At 30.6% G+C, this 19,608-nt stretch overlaps 2 protein-coding genes across 3 annotated transcripts; both read left to right on the forward strand.

Moving 5' to 3' along the window:
- Window positions 1-1,517: 1,517 nt before the first annotated feature.
- Window positions 1,518-2,530, forward strand: LOC114419119 (abscisic acid receptor PYL4-like). Its single transcript, XM_028384723.1, has one exon. It carries the CDS (start codon window positions 1,666-1,668, stop codon window positions 2,200-2,202), a length of 537 nt encoding a protein of 178 aa, XP_028240524.1. The 5' UTR covers window positions 1,518-1,665; the 3' UTR covers window positions 2,203-2,530.
- Window positions 2,531-2,797: 267 nt separating this feature from the next.
- Window positions 2,798-15,563, forward strand: LOC114419118 (protein trichome birefringence-like 34). Of its 2 annotated transcripts, XM_028384721.1 has the most exons (8): window positions 2,798-3,073; window positions 5,556-5,688; window positions 10,270-10,339; window positions 11,178-11,602; window positions 12,126-12,303; window positions 12,982-13,178; window positions 13,371-13,529; window positions 15,075-15,532. In XM_028384721.1, exons 4-8 carry the CDS (start codon window positions 11,238-11,240, stop codon window positions 15,421-15,423), a joined length of 1,248 nt encoding a protein of 415 aa, XP_028240522.1. In that variant the 5' UTR covers window positions 2,798-3,073; window positions 5,556-5,688; window positions 10,270-10,339; window positions 11,178-11,237; the 3' UTR covers window positions 15,424-15,532. The 2 variants fall into 2 exon arrangements, with proteins under 2 accessions (XP_028240522.1, XP_028240521.1); XM_028384720.1 differs by lacking the exons at window positions 2,798-3,073; window positions 5,556-5,688; window positions 10,270-10,339 and having other exon boundaries at window positions 11,062-11,602; window positions 15,075-15,563.
- Window positions 15,564-19,608: the final 4,045 nt, after the last annotated feature.

Below are 19,608 nucleotides of genomic sequence, written 5' to 3' on the forward strand. Positions count from 1 at the left end.
GTATAACGCTACTTTATCTAGGTTGTAAGTTAGTTTGACTAAAACATATAAGACAGTGTTTAGTTTTGATACATTATTGTAACATATTTTTTAAACAATAAACTATTTTGATATTTCTTTAGAAGTCATAAATTTTTAATTACACACAAATAATCCATATTTAGATTTGAAAAAAAAATCATGATTAAATGTTTATGTAAAAAGAAAAAAATAAATTATATTATACTTGAAGTTTTTTAAAATTATACATAAACTCTCTTCTTTTTAACGTTTACGATAACCTCTTATTTAAAAGTACACAATATAATGTTTTGTAAACAATAAGGAGGTTAATAATATATAAGTGTTAATGTAATATTTTTAAACAATTAAAGAGGCTAGTATAGGTGAAAAAAACATGGGTATTAAAAGAAATTTAACAAGACTTTAAGAAATGTCTGTGTAATTTATTTAAAGGAAAAAAATACGGTGAGTCGATGTCAAAGAGTGAATAGTACATGTATTAATATTATAAAGAATTTTCATACCGTTATCTTATTATAAATTGTCATGTATGACAAATTAATAAAATTTTTAAATTTTTTAATAAATATTTTAAAATTTATATATAACTATTTTTTTTTGAAACATACCTAAATTTTAATCGAATGACTTTTTTATGCAAAAATATATATAAATTAGTCTCTTATTTCAATTAAATTTTATAAAAAAAAATTAAACTATTACACATCAGGGCTCATTCGGATTTCATTATTGTCCTAAATCCATGTTTAAAAAACGAAAAAATATGTCATGCACTCACATTGTAATTACTATGAATCATTATCCAATCACAAACTAATATATATAATAAATTTATTATTTTTTATAATAATTTTCATAAAAATTATACTTGTAATTAATAATATAAAATTATTTTACATTCAAAGGGTTAAACTCTTAAAAATGTAAGAGATGAGTCATGTAAAATAAGATAAAGTCTTATATATTTCAAAGAACTAATTTTGAGTAATAAAAAAAATGAAAAACTAAAAGTAGACAAAAAAAATAAAGAGTTAAAAATTGTCAAAAAAATTTTGAGAGGCTAAAAATTAAGAAAGATTAAAAAATTAATTATTATTATATTATATAAGTATTTATAAGTATATTTTTTTAGTATTTGATATAATTACCTACAGACTCGAATATTTTATTTTTAGTCAAGATACAACAACTATTATGTATGAGTTGTTTCCCTCCCTCTAAAATAATGAAGTATTCTTTTCTTTTGACACCAGAACATCCCCTAAATTTTGTAAAAATAAGAAATTTGGTTGAAAAATAAAAATTCCTATGAGAGTAATTGAGATGAGACATTGAAAAATAGTTGTTTTCATAGGATCTCACATGAACTTGGTTACTCCAATAACCTTTCATATAGTTTCGACAATCCAAGCGGTGGACCCCTCCCTCTTGAACCTTTCTTTATCTGTTCTATGTCTAATCTTCCCCTACAACTTCCACATTATATATATAAATAATAATAATTCAATCACTGCAAAAGTAATTCTGTATCTCTCATCTTTCAATCTTCACTTCTCTCTTTCTCTCAAAACACACCAAACCAACCATTCATTCATTCATTCATAGTTTCATTCAACAAATCAAATAATATCAAACAAATAAATGTCACCTAACAATCCTTCCACGATTGTTCCCGACGCGGTGGCTCGGCACTACACCCATGTCGTGTCCCCGCACCAGTGCTGCTCCGCCGTGGTGCAGGAGATCGCCGCCCCGGTCTCCACCGTGTGGTCCGTCGTGCGGCGCTTCGACAACCCGCAGGCCTACAAGCACTTCGTCAAGAGCTGCCACGTCATCCTCGGCGACGGCGATGTCGGGACCCTCCGCGAGGTCCGCGTGATCTCCGGCCTCCCTGCCGCCGTCAGCACCGAGCGCCTCGACGTCCTCGACGACGAGCGCCACGTCATCGGCTTCAGCATGGTCGGCGGCGACCACCGCCTCTCCAACTACCGCTCCGTCACCATCCTCCACCCCCGCTCCGCCACCGGCACCGTCGTCGTCGAGTCCTACGTCGTCGACGTCCCTGCCGGCAACACCACCGAGGACACTCGCGTCTTCGTCGACACCATCCTCCGCTGCAACCTCCAATCCCTCGCCAAATTCGCCGAAAACCTAACCAACAAACTCCATCAACGATGATTTCACAAAAACACTGTCCGTATCTTTCTTTTTTAATTTTTACCTTTTGTAATTTAGCTATTAATTAGTTGTTGTGTACTTTTTGATTAATATCACAAGGTTGTGTGAGTTTGTGACTTTGTGTCTGAGAGGAAAAACAAAAGGAGTCTCTTAATTTTACCCTTGTGTGATCGTTTTGTGTTTCTCTTTGTTGAGAAAGTGAACATGAACCAAGGATTTTATGTAATGTTGGTGTAATCTTTGTTCTCATTGTAGTAATTTTCATCTGCTCAATACAATTGTAGAAATGTTTGTTTATAATCTTTAATCAATAATCTTTGAATGACTACATTTGTAATTCTTCACTCTTTCATTCAGGCTCCTTTGATATACGGTCTTTCATTTTTATTTTTATTTTCATCTTTGAGTTGTTATTTCATATTCCCCCATTATTTTATTTTAATTATTTCAATTCTCAATCTCTCATATCACTTTCATCAATAAAAAAATGGTATTAATTATCTATACAACAAGTTCACTTTCAAAAAAATTTAAAAAATACAGATACATTAATAAGGCGCATGTCTTTTCGAAAATCTTTATAAAATTAGAACCAAAATTGTAATTTATGATGGATATTATTCTATATAAATTATAAATATGATGGGAGGGGATGAGAATGACACCGACTATGTTCATGAAAAATTGTTTGAATCACGAGATTGTAGGGTTTTTGAATAGATATCGTAGTAAGGCAGTGGCTGTATAACTTAGGAGGTGGTGGTGATGTGAGTTATAAGTTTCCACATGAAATGCAGAGCTTTTGAATATGACTTTCCCAGAAGTTAAGGCGAATGTGACGAGGGCTAGTTGTGGGGCGATGCAACTTGCGGTATGGATTCTGTTCGTGCTTTCACTTTCTGACTTGTTTGGGTAAAATTGTGCACGGATCCCATTTGTCACGTGTACATGATTTTTCCCCTCATTAATGTGAATTTATAGAAGGGAGAGATGTCAACATAAATGCTTGCCATAAGGTAAAATTTTAAGTTGAATATCTAGATTTAGATACATAGATAAAAAAGGTAAAAGATGTAGTTGATATGGTTGAGTATGATGTGTTAATATTGTAAACTTTAGTACCCATTTCTGATTTTTTCATATAAAAAATAGTTAAAAAGAAAAAAACTAGAATATCTTTTTTTTTAACAAATAAAATCAGTAGAACAATTTTTAGAAATTATCTTCTAAATAATCATTCTATTTGACAGTGTAATTTCTTTACTTTGAATTCTTTTGTACCTTTATAAATTGTTTGTTTTTTCAATCCCTTCTAAGGAGTGGTCATCTGAATTCTTTTATACCTTGATAAAGAAGTAAATGAAACCTGTACCCAAAAAATTTCTTTACTTTATCTCGCTCAATATTAAAATTCAAGTTGGGCTACTGTATTGGCGATGGAACATAAGTTATAAATAAGCAAGCTAATTACATTGAATTAGATAGGTAGAGAAAAAAAAAATGAATAGTAGATAGCTATATCTAGCTGGATTCGGCTGTATCGTGACTTTTTTGGGCTTTTCAAAGATGTATAGTCCCCTAGTTCCAAGCCAAGTCCATGACAATATTAAAATTAGTGCAAAGAAAGAAAAAAGACATGCAAGTTGCAGCATAAAGAGTAAATGGGTTTTTATTTAATTGAAATGGAAAGGGATATCAAATCAAAACGAAGCAAAACCAAAGAAAAGAAATGTCGTGCAGCATGGGTTGGTTTGTTTGAATAATCACCGATTCGTCGTCGGTTTATGCAAGTTGGGGAGCAAGTGGGTGATAAGTTAGCATTTACACGAGATAGATGCTCTTGATGTCATCCCGTGCAGCGCAGGGTCTACCCACCCTTTCTTTTGTCCACTTCTGCTTAGGAAATACTTTTTTTTTTCCTTCTAAAAAATAAATGCTTGTAAAGTGAATAAATAAACATATTTTTAAAATTTTAATCCAATATTGTTCTGGTAACTAGTACCTTGGGGAAAAAAGACTTAGTCTAAAAACATTCAAGTATCAAGTGTAATTTACTTATCTATTTTTTTTGGATTCGACGGGATATATATAATAGCATGTTGTAACGGATCAATTTGATATTTTTGGTTGAACTTATCTTATTATGGCATAACTTAGAGGCCAAGGCTTTAGACACTTTAGGTGAGGAGTGGGTGTTTGCATTGTAGTCCTAAACTATCGGTCGGATATCGACTCCATACAACTAAAGGACTTTGGTTCAACTGAGATGAAATGATACACAGTTCAACAATCTTGAGTGCATAAACACAAAGACTTCAATCATGAAGTTTGATCCCCTTAATATGACCGAGTGATATGGAAGAATACTCTGTCGGACATATCCTTATTGTTTGGGCTTGTACCATAATTCTCTAGGTAGACTTATGCCAATAATCCTAGTATGCCATGGACACCTTGCTAAGTAGGATTGAGAGTGTCTCTCCATTTTACCACATTTATTTACACACAAAAAAGTTAAGCTCATCAAATTAGAAATATTTTCTACTTTGACTCTCGTAGTATTTACAGTTTTGTCTATAAAAAATGTCTTAATGAATTAATGAAGAAAAATGTTTATAAATTACTTTCTACTTTGGTTCTCAAATTCTTAAATGATATAAAACTTTTTTGATATATCAGAAAAAAAACCCCTCAATTTAGACTAAGTAGTTAGCGCGTTTTGTTGATAATAAGAATTCTGTTATAAATTACTTTCTACTTTGGTTCATTGGAGGCCCTTTACTCAAGTTAAATCAGTAGATGGATATTTCATAGATATCATTTTATCCCCCTATTGAAGATATTTGAGCCATTAAATTCTGGATCGGCGAAATTTCTATGTTCAGAATTTATGTATACTTAAACTTTTTCCTTAGTGGAATAAAAACGAAAACGATGGATGATCGATGTTGATATATGAGAGAAAAAAAGTGGTATCTTTGATTTGTGTACAATATATTTTTAGTAAGTTCTATGGCATTATTCAATTGAATTGGCTTTCTTCGATCTTCATTTTTCAGGTAACCTTTCTGCTCCTATTCTATCTCTCTCTAGTCTCTACATTAATTTGATTTCTGAGGTGCATTAATTGTGGCTAATGGCTCCATTATTATTGTTAAATTATTCTGAAATTGGAAATTGACCACACAATATCAATATGGCTGCAGCCTGTGTGTTTCTTCCATTCTTTTGGGTTACTGACTATCTGTCACTGTAGCAATTGCATGCCTAGTGCCAAGTACAATATCAAATATTTATTTATTTTTAGGTTTTTAAATAATTTAACCATATGATATTAATATTAAATTGATCAGATTCGTTGATGGAACGATGGTTATCTCAAATTGTGTTTCTTAAAGGACGACAGGGGCATTTCGCTGCATTCGTTCCATGAGAGTTCCGCATGTGTATTTAAACTAGCCAGTCTGCACAGGTCGTTTCCCTTCGGTTAGTTTTTTTTAAAAATTTATTTATTTATTTTAGTAATGAAATTATACTTAGATTAAAAAAGTAAAATATAGAAAAAGTATAAAAACTGTAATAAAAAATATAAAAATTATTTGATTTTTTTTAAATTACTTTTTGGTGTTTGATGAATAAAAGGAGGTAGATCCTTTCCATTATTTTAAAAAATGAATATCTTTATTTTTATTTTCCCTTTTTCTTCACACAACACCCTGCTAGGCGTATGTAGTATGCCTTGTTGATGTATTTATCCTGTTTTTTTTTCTTTCACTTTTCAATTTTTAAAATTCTCATTTTATCGATATATCAATAATATAGGATATCTGGAGTCATATAATTAGACTAATCATTTATTTATTTAAAAAATGAATGAAAATGATTTATAAACTTTGATAATTTTATCTTCTTTAACTATAATTTAATAAATGAATATTTTATGCATAAATTATATTGTTATTTAATCAAAAAATTATCATAATGATAAATTTATTATTTTTTTATAATAATTATTTTATAATTTATACAGAAAAAATTATGATTGATTAATGATACAAAAGCTTTTACATCAATCAAACTTTTGAATTAACTTTCATATAAAATTTCTTATACTAACTGTTGTTTCTATCACTACATTTTGTGTCTGGGTTTGGATAAAAAAGTCATCACATGGTATTAGAGGGTCCCAACAAATTATACTTATATATATATATATATATATTTATTTATTTATATATTCTTTTAAAATAAATGAAAAATGACTTATAGATTTTGATAATTTTATCCTCTTCAACAATAATTTAATAAATGAATAATATGTGCATAAATTATATTGTTATTCAATAATAAAATTATCATATATGATAAATTTATTAATTTTTATAATAATTATTTTATAAGTTATACCAAATTTTTTTATGATTGATTAATAATACAAAAACTTTTTATAGAAATCAAGCTTTTAAATTAACTTTCATATAAAATTTCATCCTATTGTATTAAAAGTATCAACAAGCTATACTTTTTTATATATTTGTATGTTTAATTTTTAATTTTATATTATGACAACTTTTTTCTTTTTTTTTTCTAAAATTGTTCCAAATAAACAATTTGTCAAGCCTATAGATCCACCAAAAAGAATTAGTTTTATATTTACATTGCAGTTAGTTTTATAATTACATTTCAGCTCGGTTTTTTATAAAAAAATTTATAATCATGAAATTATTATATATGATAAATTTATTAATTTTTATAGTAATTATTTTATAAGTTATACCAAATTTTTTTATGATTAATTAATGATATATCTTTTTTCAAATTATATTGTTACTTGAATTCTGTTGGTTATAACCATATACATATTATTGACACGTGTGCGTTCGTACAATTGGTGCGTGAAAACTTTAGTACACAATGCATGCTCCAACAGCAGAAAAATATTTTTTTTATTCAAATTTCATTTTTACTCTTTGCTCAAGTCACATGTCAACAAAATAGAATGTTTATTTTGGTCATTTTGACAATCTATTCTTTTAGTAATACCTATAGATAGATGATGACAAGTGTGATCATACATGCACACAAGAGTATGTTAGATTATAAATTCTAATTATTTTTAAAAAATAGTGTAAAAATGATACAAGGATTTTGTTGCGCAAATACAATTTTTTATACGATAAACCAAGTGTCAAGAACCAATTTTATTATAAACCAATTGTGTATATCTAACCAGAGCTATCACATGACAACCTTGGTCACTAATAAAGTACGTGTTAGTTGTCACTTGTTATAACAAAATTTTCAGTAAAAAATAGTTAACAACAAAATTCCCTTAAAAATGATATTTTAAGTGCAAACTTTAAAGTAATTTTATTGAGTGAGTCATTAAAATGGTCCTTAAAATTAATATTAAGATGGTATTTGATAAGATATTTTTGTTAATTTTAATTTTTTCATTAATTAAAAAATTTATTTGATTATTTGGTAATTAATTTTTTAACCGTTTTTAATATTTTTTAAAATTTTAGTTGAAGTAATATTTTTTGAAATGTCAGCTTTTAATTTCTATTTTCTTAATATTTTTCCTTTTTATAATCAAGGTTATTTAGAAAAATATTTTTTATTATTTTATTTTGATCTAAAGCAATTTTAAGATAAATAAAACACTTATTTAAAGATATAACTTAGGTATTATTTATTTGTTAATTATTATTTAATTTGGTCTCTTTATTTTTAAAATATTTAATTTAATATTCCAATTTTCAAAAACTATTCAATGTTGCCTTTTGTCTGGTTTCATTGACGTCATTGGTATCAATTTAGACCGAAAGACAACATTCAACATTTATTTTTGAAATTCTTTTTTTCCATTTTCTTTTCTGAAGCAAAAAATTCCATGTCTTTTCGTTTTGTTTTTACTTTAATTCTTTATTATATTGTTAGAGTTCTGACCACCACCTCTTCTTCCATAACTATACAACTAAAACTCTATCACGACCTTCTTTCTTGCATAGCCGGCTAAAATTAAATATCTACCATGACCATCTAGAAGAACTAGTATGCTCTAACCTTTTTTATCTTCTTCCGAGAAAAGAGTGGATTTTTTTTAAAGACAAATTCATGGAATATATAGCAACTTGTACATCATGTTTATCATGTTTAACTAATTAAGTTAAACTCTATAACCATTATAATTCATAATGGTCATAATTTCTAAGTTTTGTGATAGTTAATGACTAATCACATACAACAACATAAGTAAATTTCTAGTTTAGTGTGTCAATGAATAGTTTTTTTTCTTTCCAGATGAGCATTTTGATTTTTTTTTTTATCATATTTCTCATTTTAATTAACAATTGCTAAAATTCTTGCAAACCAAATCATGAATGAATATTCAACCTCGCCTCTTAATTGATCTTCTTACCGTGTCAACACTTTTGCTAAAAAATTTGGAGAATTTTCAGAACGTGTTTATTCTGTTTTTTTGCATTGTAATAATATTTTTGAAACATGTAATCATTTAAGTTTCATGAATGATGCTAAAAGTATGCTATCTGCTACAATTCCCTTACAATTAGTTTTTTTGCATGGTCTTTCCTCGTAAGCATTTTCTATCATTTCCTGTGCATTAGCAGCCAAGAATTGCCATAACTCGAATACCAATTAATTTTGGAAATCTTTTTGAGTTTGGGAACTACAAAAGAGGAGGTGGCCATGACCATCTTCAAAGGATTTGTTGACCTTTGTGATAACACTTTGAAGTAGAAAACCGAGAGATTGATAAAGGAGACGAGACATTAAAATGAAACTCACTTTAAATTTGTTATCTAGGCTTAGTTTGAGTAATATAAGTACAAAAGTATTTATAGATGCATAGAATCATGAGGTGTTGAACAAGACGATCCACAATATAATTTAATCCATATTTAAACTCATGCATATACAAGAAATAAATACTTTAAAACTGTGACTTGTTGAAACTACAAGTTATATGATATAGATATATATTTTTTAAAAGCCAAAGAAGATTATTAAATCTAACAGAAGCACAATAATTGCAGAGTTTAGACGAGAAGACAGATTACAAGAGAAAAATGACACAACACCTTACATAACAATTCCTATAGTGCACATTCTACTGACTAGCTCCCACCCAATTCTATATATAATACAGAGATGGGTGAGAAGATGTACATGTACTGTTTATGACTAATTAAACCAAGTTTAATTAATTACTTAATTTGTATTTCCAACATATAACTTATGGCTAAAAAATAACATTTAATTTTCAGCTATAATATTATGTTATTCTTGAAAACCTAAGATAATTTTGTGAAAAAAATATTTCCTTAATAATAACAAGGTTTCACACACTTCATATAACTGATAAATTTTAACGAGGCTTAGCTGAAGTCTCACGTAGAGGCATTTATACGCCGTATTGCGAGACTCAGAGTAACTCCTCTATTTCTTGACATGAAGACTTAATTTCTTCCACTTACTTAAATCGCGAACTGAAACTGAAGGTGAAAATTTTACGGAAGTGCAAAGAGTAAAGATTTGTAAAAGAAGTGAAGACCGTTGACCACTAAAGTCATTAAGAACCAAGTTGAATTAAGGATGCTCGCTTTTTCATAAAGGAAAATTGATTGAACTCATAGGCCATTTTTTAATTAGCACGTAAATATACTACAACTATTGCGTGTATATATAGCTTTATTCTAATTTCTGTATTTATGTGCTACAATTACCAGTCTCTTTTCTTTTTCTTTGCCATTTTTATATTAGTACGTAAAATTACTTAAGCCATAGTGCATAGCTTTATTCTATGTGTATTTATGTTACAATTACCATTTTTCTAAGTTTTATTAATTCTTCCTCTTTCTCTTTTCTTTTCTGTCCTGTATGTGTTTAAAGACAAAACCAAATAAATTTAATCTGAAGCATATCTTATCTGTTATCCACTATAGATGTCAAGCTATAGCCTATAGCATATACATGAAAAAAATATAGAGAAATATTATATGACTATTGTTAGTTGGTTTTTTATTTGAATTATGCGGAAAGCACAAAGAGGCTTCGAGCTTACTTCAAGCAATGTTCTCGGTGGTGAAAACGTCAACAACACAACCTAAAGGTATTTGTATCCTTAAACTGGGCCTGCATATAGTCATATCAAAACTAAAGTTAAAAATATATAATATAAAAATCTAAATACTGAAAGACCTAATTATTTTAACCATCATACTAATTATATCTTTCATTTTTTTCTTCTATTTTTCTCTTCTTGCCATATTATATCATTTATGATATTTATTTTTCTTTCTTTTTTCCTTTTTCTTTCTAAGTGTTAAATATTATTTGGAGTGTCGAAGTATATTTTCCATACCAAAAAATGCTAGACTAGCTTAATTTAATTTATATGCAGTAGAAAACATAAGCATAATCGAAATCTCTAATTAAATCAGTCTCTTTACATCTCACAACTGAATACCAATAAATGCTACATTTCAACTTTTGGGGGCAATTAGCAAAACTGAGCTCCACTTTTTTCGTTTGAACGTTGTTATCAATTACTATCAATTATAAATAAAAAGTGAAGTAACTTTACCATTTAAAAAAATAAAAATAAAGTGACGAAGTTATTTAATCAGTATACTGGGAGCAAATCTAGCAGCACTGTTGCGGTGTCTACAGAAAATATTTAAATATTAGGTTAACAAAGTTCAATTTTTATATTTAAAAACTAAAATCCATGTTTAAAAATAGTTACAAAAGTAGTCTGATTCTTCTTTAAATTATTAATCTTTTGCCATTTCTTAATCAAATGTATACTTATATGGTACCATTTTCTCTGGGAATATATCAACAACAAAAAACTTAGAAGTGCATCATACTCTACCTAATACTTTTAGTGGACAAGTTGGCTAAGCTAGAATACAAACCTTTCTCACCAACCGATTATTCCAATGAAGCTTCAAAAAGGAGGAAGAGATGGTGCTGCTGGAAGAGGAATAACGATCAAAGAAGCCAAAATGAAAGTGGCAAATACACACCAAATAGTGCTAGCAGGGACTTCTTTGGGAGTTAGAAACACCTTTCATTCTATTGTAGCCATCTTAACCACTCTTGTAGTTGTCACCACCGTTTGTCTAAGACAGGATGGAGGACATTTACCTCCAAAAATAAATGCTTCTGGTAGTAATTCGTCGTCGTCGTCATCATCATCAAAGTGTGACTTGTTCTATGGTAAGTGGGTTTTTGATAACGAATCTTATCCATTATACAAAGAGAAGGAATGCACGTTCATGTCAGACCAGTTGGCTTGTGCGAAGTTTGGAAGGAAGGACCTGAGTTACCAGAATTGGAGGTGGCAGCCTCACCACTGTGACCTTACCAGGTGTGTGTCTCTTCTCTCTTCCTCTCCCCCCTTAGAAATTATAGTATGGTCCACATCACCATGTGTTCATGGTTCCGGTCAAGGGTTTCAAATTGAAATTGTGTTTATTTTTTTTTATATTTCTTGATATTGTAAAAATTACAAACAAATGCAGCCGATACATCAACATTATTCATTACAGTCATAAACATCCCAAAAACCTTAACATTACTGCTAAAATCGTGGTTTCAAACTGTTAATTTTTTAAAATTTTAGTTCTATACGTAATCTCTATGAGCCACACTTGGTTGAAATTTTTTATTTTTATGAAAAAAGTTAATAAAACTCAGCTATGTATTACATAGAGATTAACCAAAACAATGAATAGGCAATAGTTCAGACCATATAATAATTTTTCTTCCCCATGATATATTTTAATATTGTTATATTTTATACATACCTACGTGTATGATATACATGATTAATCAGGTTTGGCTATGTTTTTGAGCTTTGTGGAATGTGGTTCTTTCTATGTTATAATAAGGTTCAACGCCACAGCATTGCTTGAAAGGCTAAGGAACAAGAGGCTTGTGTTCGTAGGGGATTCACTCATCAGAGGCCAATGGGTTTCCATGGTTTGCCTTGTTGACTCTGTACTGCCCAAAACCCTCAAATCCATGCATTCCACTGCCAATGGTTCACTAAACATTTTCAAGGCCAAAGTAAGTCCTCACCCTCGTAGCAAACATAGGAGTAGAAATGTAGTTAACAAATTGTTTCTTTTTTCTTTTCGGTTTATTTGACAACATTTCTGGTAAAAATAGAATTGTACTTTTATGGAATAACTTTTGTAGGTTTTTTTTTTTCAATCAAACCAATAATTAACAAGAGAGAGAAAGCCAATACGTACAGATCAAGGCTCTGCATCATAGGGTTTGAGAGAATAATGAGTAGTATGTATATAGAAACATTCCTTTATCAAATATTTCATTAAACCCTATTATTTTTTTTTTCTATTATATCACATCACCTATTATGTTTACACTTTTTCTCTCTTTTCTATCTTTCTCTATCTAAGTGTGTCAATTAGCCTTTGTTTGTTCATAAATTGTTTTTCTTGAGAGAATAGATGCATTCAGCCGTATTTCTGCAAGAAACAGTTTTTAAGATTAATTTGAACCTATGACTTCAAAGTCACAAAGCAACATACCATTGTGCCAAGGCTTCTTAGAGAAAGAGAGATAAAATAAAATAAACAGTGGTACCCTCAAATCCATGCATTCCACTGTTTATTTTATTTTTATAAAAAAAATTAAAAAATAAAATACCTTATTATCACATTTGAACCTATTTATATAATTAAGTAGCTAATATGGTTAATGGAAATGTTTTTAATTAAGGAATACAATGCAAGTATTGAGCACTATTGGTCCCCATTACTAGTAGAATCAAACTCAGATGATCCAGTGAACCATAGGGTACCAGAACGAACAGTGAGAGTGAAGGCTATTGAAAAGCATGCCAGGTACTGGACTGATGCAGACTTTCTGGTTTTCAACACTTATCTCTGGTGGAGAAGGCCTGTAATGAATGTTCTGTAAGTGCACTTAATTAACCTAACTATCACTTCCTTTTGATCAACTTGCATGTCAACAGCTCCAATTTCAATTCCAACCACCACATGGCATGATTGTGTTAAATTATACTGTACTATTCATCACACAATCACTCATCCAACTCCACTTTTACAAATTGATTTTGATTGAGACAAATTTAATTGAACAAACAGATGGGGATCATTTGGAGACCCAGATGGTGTCTACAAAGGGGTTGAAATGTTGAGAGTCTATGAAATGGCCCTGAGGACCTGGTCTGATTGGTTGGAAGTCCATGTCAATCGGAACAAGACCCAGTTGTTTTTCGTTAGCATGTCACCCACTCATGAAAGGTATACTCAAATCAACTCTAGCTATCATATTTGCTCATTGATATATATATATATATATATATATATATATATATATATATATATATATATATATATATATATATATATATGGTAATATCTATGAGACAAGTGCATCTGAGTTTAGTTAAAAAAGTGATGCCATCTCACAATCATGCATTAAGATTAATTTATCATAAATAATTAATATTATCTGCATGTTTTTTTTTTCTTATTTATACACAATTTTGAGATATATTAACAATATAAAATAATTTTACTTGTCTGTTCATAAATTATAAAATAATTTTACTTGTCTATTCATAAATTATTATACATGATAAGTTTTTTTTTTAATTTTTATCATAATCATTTTTAAAAAATTATAACAGGAACAATTTGTGATAAATTAATACTATAAAATAGTTTTATACTATCCATAATTATTAAATTCTATTTTTTTATCACTGGCTAAGTCATGTTTCACATTTATTTTACCTTTGTGATTCTTGAATAAGAATTAGACGTGATGATCAATGATTAATTAAGTATGTTAGATTTTTTTTTTATGCTGGGGAAGCATTTTTTAATTTCATACAGTTCCTCCTAGGGAGTGAGAGGAGAGGGAGAACTACATTGACAATTATATGCACATGCAATTGGGCCTATTTATCCTAAACTTCAGAAGACATTCTAAATATCAGTTGTGGACCCCCCCCCCCCCCCCCCCAAAATATCCAACAAGTTCAAATATTGACCAGTTATATATAAATTATTTTTCAAAATCAAATTTCACGTTTCTATGTTGAATTGATTCTACGAAAAGTAAAATTATCTTGCTTTTCGGGTGAATACCGTTGATGTTAGGTGTTTTTTGTTGGTAGAAACTTTTCGAAGATTTTTTTTAATGATTTGTTCTATATTGTATATATATAAGAACACAATGGACTCATCGATGGAAAAATGCTGTTATCATTTATAAAAAAGAAAAGAAAAATGCTGTTATCATTTATAAAAAAAAAATGCTGTTATCATTGCTGTTTTACTGTTTCCCAACACTCAACAAATTCACTTTAAATTAACTAACAATCACACAGTTGGTAACAGTTTTGTGAGCAACAGCAATATTATACATACATATTAGTTTGTTACAAATGCTAATAAGCATTGATACAATCACAATGATTTAAAAATCAAATCCAAATCTCAGTTCTTCAAGACAATTGTCCAAGTCCAAGAATATTGAAATATATGCTTCATACTATTGCGAATATACCACCAAGGATCCATTCGATAGAATGAAATAAAATGGAATAAAAATAAATTAAGATAAAAGTTTTGAATTAAAATATAATGTAAAAATGTGAGTTATATATTATTTTACTGTTTATTTCATTTATTTTTAACTTTTTTTCACTGCAAATGAACGACTCTAAATACAAGATTACATATCAGTGCATAACTATATATAAAGCAATGGCTCTGTAATTATATTACAATCAATGAATATAATTAGATTTGTAATTGAAAAATAAAATAAAATTGCAGGGCTGAGGAATGGGGAGCCGCTAAGGGTAACAATTGTTACAGCGAAACCGAAATGATTGCAGAAGAAGGGTATTGGGGGAAGGGTTCTGATCCTAAGATGATGCATATGGTGGAGAACGTTCTTGATGATTTGAAAGCAAGAGGCTTGAATGTTCAAATGCTAAACATCACACAGCTCTCAGAATACAGAAAAGAAGGACACCCTTCTATCTACAGGAAGCAGTGGGATGCTCTAACCCAAGAACAGATAGCAAACCCAAATAGCTATGCAGATTGCATACATTGGTGCCTCCCTGGTGTGCCTGATGTGTGGAATGAACTCCTTTATGCCTATATTTTCCATCAATAACATATGTTTGATTGACATGGCAAGCTTGCTATTTTGTGTTAAAATTAATGACACATTTATTCTATCTTTTCAGGCTATTTAATGATTTGACAATCAATCATACTGTAAAGCATGCACTTAATTTCCTTTTTTCTTTAACATGTTTAAGGGACATCACTAATATCTAAAAACATGCTTACACTTAACATGGTTCGTTTCAGTGTATAAATATCCATAACAAGGGGCGGATGTCAAACTTTCCAATCTATCTGTGTGAGGATATTTTAAAAATAACAAAGGGTGGATGACAACATAGATTATCGCTGGAAAATTTTTTAAAAAAATTATCTTAAGTTCATACTGATCATAATAATGACATGTTTTGACATTTTAAAAGACATAACTTGCAATTTATAAGCTAAGATGCATGCACTACTAAAAATACTGTTTTTTATGACAGGGTATTTAAGTCGGTTATAAAAAACCGTTTTTGTTTATATCACAATGGCAAAGTTGTAAATATGGTTAATATTTTAAAAACGGTTTTTGAAAACCGCCTTGGAATATTTCAAAACAAGGACGGTTTTCGGAAAACCCGTCTTAAATGCTTATTATTTTTAATTAATATAATTTATCACTTTCTCTTTCTTTGTGGCCTCATCTGCTTCACCGCAGCTCTGCGGGAGGGAGCCCAAAAGCCTACCATCACCCTCCATCCTCGCCCTCCACCCTCACCGTAGCTCCACGATGCTTACCAGAACGCAGGAGCATGGCTGCTGCTTGACCTACGACTACGTCACCGACGATGCCACCGATCTGCTCGGCGAGGAGGACTTGGATTCGATCTCCACACTGAGAGGGTTGCTCATTTCGCGGCCCGCGGATTCAAGCTTTTCGCACAAGAACGCGCTGCACCGCTGCATGGAACACGCCAAGCTATGGCTTGCTCAGGATAGAGAGCATATTCTGTTTCTCTCTCTTTAATTCCCTTCGTTTCTCTCTCTTCGCCATTCATTTTCCACCAACTTATTCTCTCTCTCTGATCCCTTCCTTCTCCTCTTTTACTTGACCCCTTCAAGGTACCTTCTATATCCACAATTTTACCCTTTTTTTTATTTGCTATCATTTTTGTTAACATTTATACGTACAATTTCAATTTTGGGGTGTTCAAGATTGGAAAAAACAGAAAATAATTAAAAGGGTGTGTTTGATTCAATAGGGTGGATCGTGGTTTTGGAAACTGTACTGGTTTTGCTGGTTTTTGAAGCATGTTTTTGTTAACTTCCTTAATTTCAGTCAAAAATTGATTTTAATAATTGTAAATGGAGAGACAAGTGTTAACTTCCTTAATTTCAGTCAAAATTGATTTTAATATCTATATTTTAAAAGCAATAATTTTAGTTATTATCTGTTATCCTAATATCTTAAGTTTTATGGAAAGACAAAATTCACGAGAATAAAATTATACTATAGAAACTAAAATCAATTATTAAGAGACTTAAAACATTTTATAATAACAATAATTAATATAATAATATAATATAGTCTGAAATTAGAGAAATAGTAGAATGGTAAGTGGCAATAAATGGTACAACATTTTGAAATAGGATAGTGAGGCAAAAAATGAGGTTTTTTTTTTTTTTTTTGGGTGTTCATTGTTGAAGTGAAAAACAGAAGGTGTTGTGGTGTCTCTATTTTTGGCGCTTTCATTCGTAACTCCTTTTGCGTTTTGTATTCTGGGTGACAATCAAAATTTGATTTTTTTTCTTTCTCTTCAATGTTGCAGGACCCTGTTGTTAGGCTAATCAGTGAATTAGGCCCAAATGCTCTGCAGGAACTTCTGCCCGAGATTCCTCTCTGGGTGAACGAATTAGGCCCAAATGCTCTGCAGGAACTTCTTAGACACGATATTGTAATTTCAGTGATTCCATATGGGTGTGTTTGTGCTCTTGTTGGACGATTCTTCAATGGTGTTTCGTTTTTATGTATAGGCAATTTGTAAGATTATTAGAAGCACGACTCAACCGATATTTGCTGAATACATTGGGAAGTATCAGATCAAAGCGATTGATTTTGATGAGTTAAGCCTTGGTACTCTTCCTCCTACTGTCTGTGGTAAGTCTTTTCCCAGATCATCTTATTTTTTGTGCAAATATTTTATCCAGTTTTCTGCCCAGTAATACAAATGTTTGTCATATAATATGAAATTTCACTATTCTAATTGAAATTTTAGATTAGAATATAATTAGTGAAGATGATTTTCATCTTGGACAATTTTAGTGAATCCATTTAAACAAATGATGGGTACAAAAATTTAACAATTTGATATTAAAGTCATGGTTTGCCTATTTTTAGACATGAACGAGAAGCAGAGAAGGTTGTGTTGAGACTTAAGAGTCTTGGAAGCTTTGGAAAGGTGATAATTTCTTGTGTTTGATGTTTTCCATTAACAGGAAAAATTGGAAGCTTTCCCCCAAAAACACAGAAATATGCACATTTCCAAATGAAGATTGAAGACTACTAGAGTATATAGGACTGTGTTGTAACTATAAAATGTCTGTTGCTGTTAAATGTTCTGATAGCTGTAGCCACCATGTGATCTGTTAGCTGTCGTTGGTTACTGTCTGTCTATTCTTGGTAACTACATCGTTTAGATGTATTTGATCGATGCCCTATACAGAGCTTACAATTTATGTAAATTTCTCACTTCTAAATAGTTTTGAGTCTCAGCTTCTATCTGATATCTTCTCTGTTTCTTATGTTATCTCTCATTCAACTCATTGTTTTTGTGTAAAAAAGGCCATAGTCTAAGTTTAGCCATAATGAAAGAAATGCCATTTTAGTAAAGGATTTGATTATGAGGTTTTCAATGGGAACTTGCAAACTTCCATTATAAATGTGAAGAGAGAAAAGAATGGAACCATGCAAGCATTTTTGCTGAAATATTTAAACAACTGGGTTGTTGGTATATATTGTCACAAGGCAAGTTATTATATCATCATGGAAAATAGTATATATGTAATCAATATTCAAATTAATATTACATTGTTCCACCTAATATATATGTGTGTTTGTGTTTGTTTGAATGCAAATTGAAAGAATGTAAATATCTGTAATTTCCCATCTTTGCATGAGCTTGAGGGACTGAACAATGTGCAATCTATGCATTTGGTTGGAGTGAAACATGTATTTTTAAGGAGGTTTATTTTGTTCATAAACTGATATGAGATAAGCTTAGGTGATTGACTTCTATTTGGTGCAAGTACTATGGTGTTGCTTTTCTTTTTCTTTTTGTATTTCTTTCTACATCGGTTATTAGAACGACCGATGTTGAATGTCTAGCATTCTACATCGGTTCAGTACATACCCGATGTAGAATGATGGTCATTCTACATCGGTTGTCCTAATAACCGATGTAGAATGTCAAAATTCAACATCGGTCATTTAACCGTCGTTGTGTTTCAACGACTCCGGGTTACAACGACGCGTGATAACCGATGTAGAAAGGCGTCGATAATCAATGTAGAAAGCCTCTTTTCTAGTAGTGATGCTGCTTCACAATAATTGAAGTTATACAATATAATGTGTGTATTCTATTGTGTAAATTGGGAGATTCTTCCCTATTCTTTCTAGTAATGATACCGGGTTTCTATCATGTCAACATCCTCCAGAATTATATTCTCATGACTCTAATCATGCAATAATAATGAAAGAGGTAGTATCTTACTCCAAACCAAAGACATCAGCCTAGTGGCTCACCTTTTCTTTTTATCCGTAGGAATGAAATCATTAAGAGTATCTTTAATGTTGGATCTTGGGGATAGATATTAAACTGAAAGATTTGATCTTTTGTAGATCCAACAATAAAACATCCCTTAAGATCTCAATTGTGTAGGGAAGAACTGTGAAGATTTGCATAGTTTTCAATTTTTTTAATCAAATGTAACAATTACTTGTAAAACGCAGGAGGAAGAAGAATAATTGTCATGACTCAACAAAAGGAGATGAAGAAGAAGAAGAAGAAAAACCAACAAAAAAAAAAAACACACCAAAAATAATACATACTGGGGGGTCCGTGGCGGAGGGGGTTCACATAGAGGGAAGGGGGGAAGAAGGAGTGACGTCGAGTAGAGAGAAGAAAGAAGAATGAAGAAGAAAAATGAGGCGAGAGAGGAAAAGTGAATGTTGTGGGTGGGTGAGGAGAGA

Source organism: Glycine soja, chromosome 7 (genome assembly GCF_004193775.1).
Source record: "Glycine soja cultivar W05 chromosome 7, ASM419377v2, whole genome shotgun sequence".
In the NCBI taxonomy this organism is placed as follows: domain Eukaryota; kingdom Viridiplantae; phylum Streptophyta; class Magnoliopsida; order Fabales; family Fabaceae; genus Glycine; species Glycine soja.